We start from the raw sequence: 12,321 nt of genomic DNA, 5'->3' as shown, positions 1-12,321 counted from the left end.
ATGCAGTAGCAATGCCACATAAGCTCTAGAGAACAAGAAAAACATTCTAATCAACATTCAGTTTGGTTTTTAAATGCAAACATTGAGTATTTCAATGCCTATGGTAGGAGCTGGTAGCTCTCTTTGGATAGTAATTGTTTATTTACATGTAGATTTTGTGGCACTGCACTGCAGGGTGCATACCAAGAACCAGGGAGGACGTCAGCACTAGACTTTGCCAGGGACTGAAGCATCCATGACCCATACACAAGAAATTAACAATTCCTGTTTGATAGTGCCTTAAAGAAAACATGGACTCTCCTTTTTCCTTTGCTAAAAGGTATTTCTACAGTTTGTCATACAGTTCAAATATACCTTGCAAAAAATTAATTGAATTAAATTTGGTCTTTCTATAAATTGTACACTCAAATAATTAACATCCATATAATATTATTAACACTATCAGAGCAGCATTTTGTGTTTTCTTTAACATAATTCAAATCAATGACATTGTTTAGATATCTGGAGAAAACTTCATAGATAAGAAATTTTCATGTTCACCACCTGTGGTCCCTCTGCCAAACTGAGGTCTCCTCTACTCATGGTGCCTTTGTGGGAGAGCTTCTGACTGTATTTTTCAGGTTGATCAGTTTGAGGTGAAACAACAATCTCTATTCCCTGGCATATTATGATGTGCCAATGTCAGCAGTTTCACTTCATACTAAACTTTGACATTTCGCATTTTGCCTTTATTCTGAATCAATTTCAAAAGATTTTAAGAGTAATTAACATTTTATGGAAATAACTATTTTTCTTTACTGTAGTTCAGCAATCAAGGAGTTGCATATTACAAGGACATAATACCCTACTTACTGCTGCCACAGGATAAGAACATAAGCAGTTAACAATATCTCTTTATAAATTCTGAATATTGAAGTAATTTGTTCCTCTTACTGGCACAGTGAGGCCTGAGCTTTCCATATTCAAAGTATAAATCAAATGAAGACATAAAGTAATTTCTCCTTTTGGTTTTAAAAGTCTCATTAGCATCAAGTGAATGAAAAGATGAAAAATATATCTTAGAGAAGACCCCACTGCTATAAATTAAGGGTTTTATATATGTGTGCAGTCACATATATTTCCTTATTCCTAGTAAAATCTCAATGCATGTTTGCTCACTGCTTCCTGCCTTCATTTAATAAATAATGATGTGAAAAGTCTTTACTTGAAGGAACTTGGTTGATCTTTCTAAGAAGATAATTACTTCTGAATTTTCAGTAATCTGGAAAATGATCTGCTCTAATGATATCTAATTCCTACCTGGATTTACCCTGTTAAAGCTAGTCATGGTACTCAGATTGTTTTTATTCTTTAAAGGCAAAACACTATATAGAGGCCACGACTGAATTGGTGAGAGCAGTGATGGCTGTATTAAGCCAGTGAGAATTTATTAGTCAAAATCTGTACTTAAGCTCCAGCTGTGCTGATGAAAGTTAAGCATGGATACAGAAAACCAACAAGAAAAATAAGAGATCTAGAGGCACTACTGAATTTACCTAAATAGTTTCTACCTGCGAGTAAACAGAAATAATATTAAAAAAACCCTTTTCCTTAGGGACCCAGTCTCCTAAAGATGTCACACTTCTGCAATGCTAAAAACATCAGACATTTATTGTCTTGAAGGAAAAGGAACTCAAATATGATCACATATGACCACTAGCAGAGTGAAAAGTATGAGTTTGCACTATAAGAATAGCTCATAGAAGCTACTCTAATAAGTGGCAAGAAAATTGGGAAATATTTTTCAAGCATGTTATTAAAACAGAAATTTATTTTTCAAACAAACTGGGCCTGTAAACCTGCAAAGTAAGGAATAAATAAAAAGAAGAAGAAATAGGTGGAGTATTTATTAACATGAATTACCTCAATTTTAATAGACAGTTTCCCATAAAAGATGAGGAATTGGGGGCTGCAGTATCATATATTACATACAGATATTACTGCAGCTCTTCCATATGGCAAAGGATGGAGATGGTGGCATGAAGAATTTCACAAAGACTGAATTCCAGAAGCTCTTGGGAAAAGATTTTTACTGTTCTCCAGAGTAACCCAAAAAAAATTTCAGCATCATTTCCTCTTTCCCAGTTAGGAAATGCAATTTCCTTGGTTGTCATTAATGGAAGATGCACATCCATTTGTCATTTTGGGTTTTTTTTACTAGTCAAGGTATTTCTGTTATAGTTTCATCATCATTTTTGTATAGGTTTATTTTTTTTTATCATAATGTGATTGAATGCATTCTTAGCTCATATAAAAATACTCAGAAATTTACACTTAATTAAATGCAATTGTATGCTCCTCCTTTCCCTGTATTATCCAGCTGTGAGTTTTTTCCATATTCAAAAAGCAAAAAAAGCTTCCAGCTTTCCCTTTGCACAGAAAATTTACATGACCATGTCTGTACCATGGGGAAAATAAATGTAATACTGCCGTTGATTCATGCAATTTGTCAATATAATTAAAATAAAGGGAATCACTCTGATTTTTTGGGTGTGTGTTGGGACTGTGGCCAACACAAGACATGACAAGCACTATAAATGATCTCTGTGGCCGGGAAGATGAAATTCAAATTTTAGCAATTCTAGGCTGACCCAAAAGGCATTTTGCCCCCTTTGGGGAGATAAGAATTATGTTACTGTGCTTCATGACTTTTTTAATAGTGTGAGGACTGGTTAGGTAGCCTACCTTGTGCACAGCAAAATGAGGGACAGTAAAAGTGGTGCTGTGCTGCTTGGTCAGTGTCAAATATTGTGTGCTCACCATAGAAGTGCTGTAGGAAGCAAACACCCACACTGTCGTATGATGTCCTGTCAGGCTTAATGGCTGCTTTGTTTGTTTTCCTCCTACTTAAAGGTAGTGTTGCTTTGGGGCTGGTTTATGGCACCATTCCTCATGGCAGCAGAGTAGCACCAAGGAGCTGCAGTGCTGGTGGGGAAGGATTTGGGTTTGAGTGTGCCCTTTCCAAGGAGGATTGAGTGTCCGGGGAACCACAGAGTGTCCTGGGGGCTGGGACTCCGGGGCAGCTCATCACAGAGCTCATCACACCTTTCATTAGTGCTGTGATAGCATCAGTGGTTTTGTCCACAGGCCACTGGTGTGTCATCCATAACTGGATTTAAACACTGCACTAAACTTCTGTCTGCTTATTGATGATCCTCTTTTCCCACTATTTCTATTGGCAGCTGTGTCAGAAGTTGTGGCAAAGGGGAATTTTAAAGAACAGCATAATTTGACAGGCTTTGAGGATGTTACAGGGCCTCTGTATATTTTCTTAGCAGACAAGATATTTTTAAAAATGCAATAAACTTAAGAGTGTATTTTTTTTGATTTCTGCTCCTATTGCTCTAGCTCAGGAGACATTTTAGTTTTGAACAATCACCATAACTTAGGAGATGTATCTGAACTCCTGAAAAACAAAATATTCATTGGAGAATAATTTTCTTTGTCAGTTCAAAGACAGCTTATTGAATTCTATGCTGTAACTATTACAGACTTCAGAAAAGAAAGTAAAACATTTGTAAAGTTAAAAATTAGCTTTATTTAGAAGTGTGAGTTTAGTGACAACTGTTATTTGCTCTGATAATGGTGAAATGGAGGCTGCTGCATCACTTGCGATGGGCACTTTCATTGTTACACAGACACAAATCATGGCAGGATTTGATCATTCCTGGGATATGCTGACAAACTGCAGCATGTACGTGACCACTGTTCTCAGCTTGTTGGCTGTTTTTCTTGTACATCTGCATTTATATCAAAGGTGAGCACTGCAGTCAGCTACAGTGATCTTTTTCACCTAGATTGTTGCATGTCCATCAGTAAATTATAAACGCTCGAGTGAAACCTGCCTTAGCGTGTCATTCCCATGTCAGTTTATTTCAGGGTAGAGGGTGATTCTGAAAAGCAGAGTAGTGAAATTTAAGGTTTTGTTTGGCTTTTGTCATATTAGGATCTAATATTTATATGTTAAGTGGTATATTGCAGTTATTCTTTGCTCCTTTCCTCTGCTAATGTCGGGAAAAATATACGCAGTAAGCAGGGGGTTAAATTCCCACTCAACAGGCGTATTTTTGGTTTCTGTAAGGGAAATGTGAGTGGAGCTCAGTGCTTTGCAGCGGAGGGCAGCACTCCATGGCAGGAGCAAGCATCCAAGGGAAACGTGGCTGGCAGCAGACATCCATAATGGGAACGAAACACTGTACCAGCTCTTCCAGTTTCACAGGGACCTCGCGTTTTCCAGCTGTTTACCCTTGAGATGTAAAATGGCAATTTGGCATAGGCTAACAGCCCGGTATGATGTGAGCATCTGCGTAAAAGGCTGCACATATGGAGCATGCCCAGTGGTATGAACAGCCTGTTACCCCACCCCCAGCCAATCTAGGAAGAGATGAAATGAACTTTGCACTTGCAAATGTCACTGAATACATTTTGCACAGGATTTTAAAAGGTTCTTTTACAAGCACTATTTTTAACAGCCAAATCCGCCCCCCAAAACAGAAAGGAAAAAGCCCTAGGTATTTTTCTGTGATCGATCTCAGTTTATGATCAGCTGAAGCATCTCTCACAATATTTCCAAAGCTGGTTTTATTTCATGTTTTTATCATTGAAGTTGAGATTTTTGGAGGTGGTTTGGATTTTCTGGAGTTTTTTTGGATTTTTTTTATTTTTTCGTTTTTTCCTACTGGCATGAGAAAATTTGAGAATTTAATTCCAGTAGAATACTTGGAAGCAGTGAGGCTGGAAGCTTGAAAGGCAGAGGGAAGAGAAGGAAGGCTCTCACGGCAGAGCATGGATAGGAAAGGAGCTGTGATTCTGCAGTGCTCAGTGTGCACATGTTTTATGAGATCAGTGCCGGGCGCTGCAGCTGCGGACAGTAACTGAGCTGTCTGGCTAATGAAGGCCACCTGGATCAGGCTTCTGAAAAGAGCCAAAGGAGGACGTCTGAAGAATTCTGATATCTGTGTAAGCCCTGCATTTTCCTTATCACCTTATATTGTATATATTGCAAGGAGCGAGAGAAAAAAGGCGGTGAGGAGAGGACAGTTGTTTTCATTCTGATTGAATTACCAGAACTCTATTTTGTATGCAGGGAGATGCAGAGGGAAAGCAGAGCTGTCATTATTTATAGAGCTGTTCTGGCATTGTGGCTGCTTCCATTGTGGTGATACAGGGACATGTGTTGAGTCCAGACGGATTTTATTAGTTGGAAGTTGATTTGTGGTCATTTGCATGTCTTGCTGAGGGGCAGAGATGGATATGAGCCATTTGCTGTTTTGATGGGGAAAGTGTGTCAGGTAAAGAGGCTGCCCTAAAATAAAAATGCATAGCAGAGATTAAATCTCTTAGCACTGATATTGTGTAATGGTAATTATTGATACTAAATTTGCATTTTGATTATAGAAAGTATGTTTGCTTGCTATTTCTGTCACTGTTTAGAGCTCTAATTTTTATGGAGCCATCCTTGAAGCTGCTGTGCGTCCTTCAGCCCTGCACTGCACCAGTGCTGTAAGTCTCCAGAGAAACTGGTTCTGCTTGCTGAAAAGCACACAAATAAGAGTGCAGAGATAGGGCAGGAAGTAAAACACTGGAGATAACACCTGCACTTTTTGAAAGTTTCCAGAAGAAAATGTTTACATAGATATAATTTCTTCTAAGTGAATTTCCCTTTTGGGCAGTTAGTCTCTTTTCAGTGATACAGAAGTAAAAGAAAGAGCAAGGTGTATAACCACATCTACTTTTTTTTTTTTTTTTTAACATCAAAGGAACTTGTGACATTAATTTTGCTTTTCTTTGGCAGGGTTCGGCGGACTCCTACACCAGCCGTCCATCTGATTCAGATGTATCTCTGGAAGAAGATAGGGAAGCAGTGCGGAGAGAGGCAGAGCGACAGGCCCAGGCACAGCTGGAAAAAGCAAAGGTAAGGTATTGTTTCATGTTACAAACTCATAAAATGCTTGGCTTTAAAGCAGAGGTTGAAACTAGATGATTTTTAAGATCCATTCTAACTCAAACCATTCAATGATTCTTTGTTGTCTCATCAATTAGTGATAAACTGTTTTTAATGTCTTAACATATAGTTTAGAGTTCTTATAAACCTTTCAGACAGCAGCTGAAAACATATGTTCCATGAAAAATCACTTAGAATCAGTTTTCTGTAGCAGGCACTTGACTGACTTATGTATTTCAGAACATTCTTATTTAAATGTGTGCATTTCTTCTTTTATTAAATATAAGCATTTGTTGCAATGTATAGGGTCAATGCTATGAGTTCATACTGAAGATGTTTCTGAAAGTTTGCTCATGGATTGCCAGGGCACTCAATGCTTTTGCAGTGTCAAAAATCAGCCCTCAATTGAACATCCTGTTCATGTCCCTTAAAGGAAGAATCAGTCCCTACAAGTCATATGCAAATAGGGAGAATCTGTTACAAATGTGTTTTTTCCTAAAGACTTCACTGACTTTACAGTTTGTGTGTTAAGTGACCCCATGAGTCATTTGCTGTAGGTCTTCTTCAGATTTCTCCTCTCTCCATGCTCCTGGCAGATAGTGACAGTGTAGTAAGAAAACACTAAATGAGCTTTAGGTTTTTGCTGTTGTTTATATATTTTCCATGCAATGTATTTAGGACTGCTAAGGTTTTAGCAGTGAAACTGCTGGGCTTGTTTCTCTTTCATCTGTGCTACATCTTTAAATAATACTGCACCTGTAAAAATTGTGCTCATTTTATTTATTATCATTCATTTATCACTTCATTCCAATTTTTCTTTTTTTGGTATGCTAGCTGTGAGATTTAAATGTATTACTGTTTTCCAAAATCTGTTTTTTGTTCTAATATATTTAAATACACCATTGAGATCCCCCCTTAGATCTACCTGTCTACATTTTTCTCTCACTTTCTCTGAGTGCCCTCCTCCATTTTCCCTCATTTTTTTTAATTCTTTATCTCCTTTCCATCTCCTATTCCATTTAATTCTCCACTGACAGCTTCACCTCTGCCCATTTATGCCACCTGTTTTACACGGGCTCTTCAGAAATTTGTGAGTCCAGATCACTGCGTTCTGTAGCTGATCGTGTGGGAAGGACCAGCTCTGTAAATAATACAGTACTATAATGCACAAGCAGGCATCTTCATCAGGCCAAAAAGCCTGAATAGGGAAGCCAAAAATTTTTTTTTTTTAAATGTAATTGTTAACTGATATTTAATAAGAGCTCCTACAGCAGCTTTTTAATGAGCTGCTGAAATGTGCCAAGTGTAGGAGATGCTGAACATCTCTTTGAAGTTGGATCTTGCTGTTCTGGGATCAGTGCAGCAGAAACTCAACAGAAGCAGCTCACTTTTTCCCTTCAGCCTTGTATCTCAGAGATTGCTGATTGTAGTCAGGAGTTTCAGTTTTATCAGGGGTGGGTTTTGCTAGTTTGAGGTTTTTTGCTCCTGGGAAAGATGATAAGGGCTGCCCTGAAATTTGGGTGAAGTTTTGAATTTTATCAGTAAAAGCACAATCTTGAAAAGAAGATTTGAAGTAATAGTATCTTGCAGATTAATCAGGGTAGCAGTGCAGTGCTTACTGCTGAACTGATGCCTCCCTTAGCAATGAGTAAATCTATGCTAGTGTTGCTATGGGAATTTGGCTTACTGATGCTGGCTTGAATACATGGACAGCCCTTATGTAATATTCATGACCTCTAGCACAGCTGCCATTGTAGTTTGTAGAGAATCTGCTAGCAGACCTTGACTTCTAAAAGCTGTATTTCTATACATAAAACCAATGTTCCCACTCCAGCTGGCATGAGATATAGTCTCTAGGTCTGACACCGTCTGAAACTGTAAGACAACTTGTGAACAGTCAAAGTAGTAAAGGCACTGCCAAAACCAACCTGTTGTAACAATGGTTATTCCAGTCATAGAAAATACAAATTAGTTATTTGAATACTTTTTCCTTTAAAATAGATTAAGGCTGGAATTAGATTAACATTTTTGTTTCTCTAGTCAAATGTTAAAAGGCATTCCAGGAGATAATGTATGGCAATAATTTTATGTAGAGGCTGTAACAGTGTAATATTTAGTCTAGTGCAATATTTAAATTAATACTATTAAATAAAGTATTATGTAAAACTGCTGCTTTTGTTTGAAATAAGTGGTTAAAAATGTGTTTAAATTAAACCTAACTCGGTAGATGAAAAATATGACAAGATGTGTTTTTTTGCCTTTATTGACGGTTCAGTCCTTCACTTCCCTGAAACACAGTACAATTAATGAAGCAGTAGCTGCTGGTGGTGCCTCCTGGCTGCCGTCAGCCCCCAGATGTGTTTGCCACAGGCTGCAGGTTTGCTGCCTGCTCACCACGGCTGCCTTGCCTAGGCCCTGACTGACTTCATGCAGAGCCAAGTGACAAAGCTACTTTAACTTTTGCCTTTTCTCATCGTGTGAGGAAGTGTTGATCCTAAATAAAATCATTACAAATGTATTTGTCATGGGAATTAGAAGAGGGTGACACACATGAATAATGCAGTGGTGGAGGAAAGATGATAGTGAATTAAGGGTGGATAAAAAACTATTGAACCATGTCACACAGTTAATGACAAGAGTTAAATGACATCCATTTTCCTTTATTACAGCTAGGGAAAACACCTTACACTGAAGATAAAAATACAGTGATAGAGCATACAATGCCAAATTGTTTGCACAATTTTAAGATTTTTAAATTTGTATTTTTATAGCACCTAAGTGCCTATGTGACATGAAGCCTGAATGTGTCTCTTATACCTATCCAAACAGAGAAAATAAAAGCAAAAAAGCTCATAAGAAAATGCACATTCTGGCTATCTTTATTTAATTATTTATTCATTTAATTATTTAATACAAGCGTTACTTCTCTGGAAAATGGTTAAGCATATTTTGCTGACTCACTTTGGCATGTGACTTACTGTAAGGAAGGTGGGGCCACGGGCATGTGTTCGGAGTCATCCAGGGACAGAAAATTAAGAGGCAGCTGATGAGGCTACCTGCAGGCCAGCGTCTACTCCTGAAGGAAACAGATCTGAAATGAAGCTGCTCAGCTCAAAGCTGGGATGAAATGTTCTTGGTTAGAATAGTTAAGCAATAAAAATGCAAAAAGGCTGGGAGTTTTTGTTCTTGTTGTTTTTGTTTGGTTGTTTTGATATAGGGGGGAAAAAAATTTGAAAGCTTTGAGGGTTTCCTCAGTGCTCTCCTCACAGACCATAGCATGTGCTAAATCTAGGATAGAGGACCTGTGTTGTGTCCAGGTAGGGTATGCCAATAGTATCCAAATCTAAGGGCTTCCTGTGGTATTTTGCTGAGTTTTCTCTTTTCATAAAACTATGAATCTTCAGCGTTGACAAGCCAAAAAAAAAATAATGGCATTAATTATATTTAGTGCTAATAATTAAAAACCCACCATTTTTAGTCAAAAAAGCTTTTTAGTTGTTAAAGGATGATGATTCAAAATAAAAAAAAATGACTGTCAAAATGAGATCATGGCCTATGAGAAGTCAGTAATTGTGTTACTAATAGGAAATCTCAACTCCCCTCAACTCAGCTTTGTTTGCACTCCACTGAATGCTCCACTGCTAGCATCCTTTTAGGAGTTTGTAAAAATTTGAAATATATATGCTTCTAGTTTTAAATACCGTTAAAATAATTTTTATGTTAAGATAATGAGCCACTGAAATTTTAATACTAGATGTCCCTGTTTTGGGTCTGAGGCAATGATACAAGCTGTCACATTTTTCTTTTTTTGATGTGTGCTGTAGTAGTGGTGATGGCTTGTGACTGTGAGTAATAATGCAATGTCTTAAATGTAATGCATTGCCTCCATGCATGGTTTGGGGACCACAGCTTTGAAATGTGTAGCAGGCTGGGATAATGCCTACATAGCTCTGTGAGGCTGAGGGCATGAAAAAGATTGTCAGATGTAATTATCCAGTGCAGTGTGCCAAGACTAGTTATTTGAGCATTTATTCACTCTCAGACAGGTTTCACAGCCTCAGAATGACCCCATGCTGCTAGCGGGCAGCTGCAAAGCTAGTTGAGGTATGTCTGCTGAAGCTGCAGTAGCATTTCTGACAGGCCAGAAGAGCCCATCTCCTTGATGTGCATCCTTATATTATGTCAGCTTGTTCCCTCATGGACATTCTTTCTATTTTCTCTCAATTACCAGAATGTCATGGTGCTGAACAGCACACAAAGCTATAGCAACACAGGATAGGACTGTTAGCAGTTGTGTGTGGTAATATTTTTTTTCACTGATATCTTCTCATTTGCCCTTATGTTTTAGAATATTTTTATTACATGTAACCATTTAGATCACTAATGTTCTGTCATAGTTGCTGGGATCACATGAGAGCTGGCACAGAGGTCTAGCTGGGAAAAGAATGAGTTGTTGATCTCAAAGTACAGTTGCAAATCTGGTTGTTGCTTAGCTGCAGGTGAGTTCTGCATTACTGGACCTGCTCAAATCAGGTTACAGATACTATTTTTCTTCATTTTCTTCATTAATTGCTGCTGGTTTTTTTTAGGTGTGTAACACTGGGATGTAAAGCAGCTTCCTTTATACTCTTTGTGGCCTCTAGTTTTTTCTGGCATGTATTCATGATGTCTTTTTTTATATACCCTTCAATTGAAGTGTATATACTTGTTCTACACTAGTGCCTGCTGTTATATTGGTTATTTCCCTGAATGGTTTATCCCTTCTTACTGTTGGGCTGCATTGTTGGGAGCTGGGATTCTTTTTCCAGTGGGGTCTCACATAACCTGTAATTAAATATCCCAGAGACAATACCATTTTTAATTAGAAGACATCGGTCATCTCCCATTCATACCATGATTAGAGTGATGAAATATGTTTACTAAGTAGCATTTCTTCTTCTGCTTCTTGGGTTTGAGTAGAAAAAAAGCCTGCAGGGATATTAACACAGCCTACATTCAGAGACCTAGCTGTAGATACTTCAGTATCCTGGCTTTCTTCACATAATAAGGGAGATAAATTGTCTCCAAGGAATGGACTCAATACTGAGACAGCATTTTGAGGTTCTGAGGACAACTGCAGCTCTTTTGCCTGCTCTTTCACCTGCTGCTTTCACATGAGCCTGCTGCCTTGGTGAGATGTTTTTGTTCTTTTTGGTCTGTATGGTTAAATTACTACATAAAGGGCGGCAATGCCAGTGGTACTCTGTGTAAAACTAAATAGCTTCTTTATTAAGAGCAGTGTGAAAGAAGTATTTTAACTAAAGTAGGTGTCATAAGCCAGGGGCAAACATCCTCACCTGGATGTTTTTCTGCTCCTTCTCCCACAGGTCTCTGGCATACCCAGCCAGTGAACTGTGAGCTTCTTCTGCAGGCTGGTACTGCACAGGTCACAGCAGAGATTCCTGAACCCTCATGTGCCTGTATCCCACCTGTGACTGCTGAACCAAGCTGCAGATAGCTTGGTTCAGGCCAGCCCTCCCTGTGGCTCAGGGGTGGTGGCTGATGGGTCTGGGTGTTGAGCCAGATGTGCATGTGGGGGTCAGCAGAAACTGCTGAGTGTCACAGAAGCCACACAAGAGGATGAGAAGTGGCCTTGGGGATGTTCTCTGTGACTGTGGGGAGTGAGTGTGGCATGGGAAAGGAGGAATTAAGGTATTTCTGCAGGCTGCTCAGGCTGGTACAATGGTGAGCAGTTTTGCTGATACCAGATTGAGGAAGATGCTGCTGTTTGCTGTAAGCAAAGTGATTCCCACTTAAGACACACATGACCTGGTTCATTAACTTTCTTAAGGTTTACAGGGTCTGATTTACTTTTTCCAACATCCAAAACAGTAATGTAATCCAAGACACTGTAATCCAGCACTTCATTTTTATCTGCAGCTGCTCCACCTATTAGATGCCATGGTTTTTTTAATGGTTAGCATTTGAATTTTCTACTTAAAAGGGAATAATGATTCAAATGTAGAGGGGAAGGTAGGATTTCAGGGCATGAGCCATTGTTAAAGGTGCCCTGAACGTGTGTGATGTTTGAATATAAAAGTCTGTGGTTCTGGATCTCTGACCCTGAGATCAGTTCAGTTGGCCAGAGCATGGTGCTAATAATGGGCTACTTACTTAAGATCCTCATGAGTCCCTTCCAGCTCCAAACATCCTGTGGATCTGTAAACAGGAGCATAAGAAATTGTTAAAGGAAGACATGCACATGTAATTATATCTGTTTGGGCTTATACATGTATATGTATGCTATATATATATCCATATACACATCCCTGTGTATGTAAATATACCTTTGGTTATAT

At 38.6% G+C, this 12,321-nt stretch overlaps 1 protein-coding gene across 9 annotated transcripts in view; it reads left to right on the top strand.

Moving 5' to 3' along the window:
* CACNB2 (calcium voltage-gated channel auxiliary subunit beta 2) overlaps positions 1–12,321 on the top strand; it is a 246,285-nt gene that overhangs the window by 155,634 nt on the left and 78,330 nt on the right. For 6 of the 9 annotated variants that reach the window (XM_066552467.1, XM_066552481.1, XM_066552474.1 and 3 more), the window contains one exon: positions 5,834–5,953. In XM_066552467.1, coding sequence (XP_066408564.1) covers positions 5,834–5,953 — 120 coding nt within the window. Of the gene's footprint in view, positions 1–4,423; positions 4,999–5,833; positions 5,954–12,321 lie in introns of those variants that run through there. The other 3 variants (XM_066552526.1, XM_066552506.1, XM_066552498.1) reach the window with 1 other exon arrangement.

The sequence above is a fragment of the Molothrus aeneus genome, chromosome 1 (assembly GCF_037042795.1).
Source record: "Molothrus aeneus isolate 106 chromosome 1, BPBGC_Maene_1.0, whole genome shotgun sequence".
NCBI lineage: Eukaryota > Metazoa > Chordata > Aves > Passeriformes > Icteridae > Molothrus > Molothrus aeneus.
Note: the sequence above shows the minus strand (reverse complement) of the source record. Positions and strands in the feature narration are given on the sequence as shown.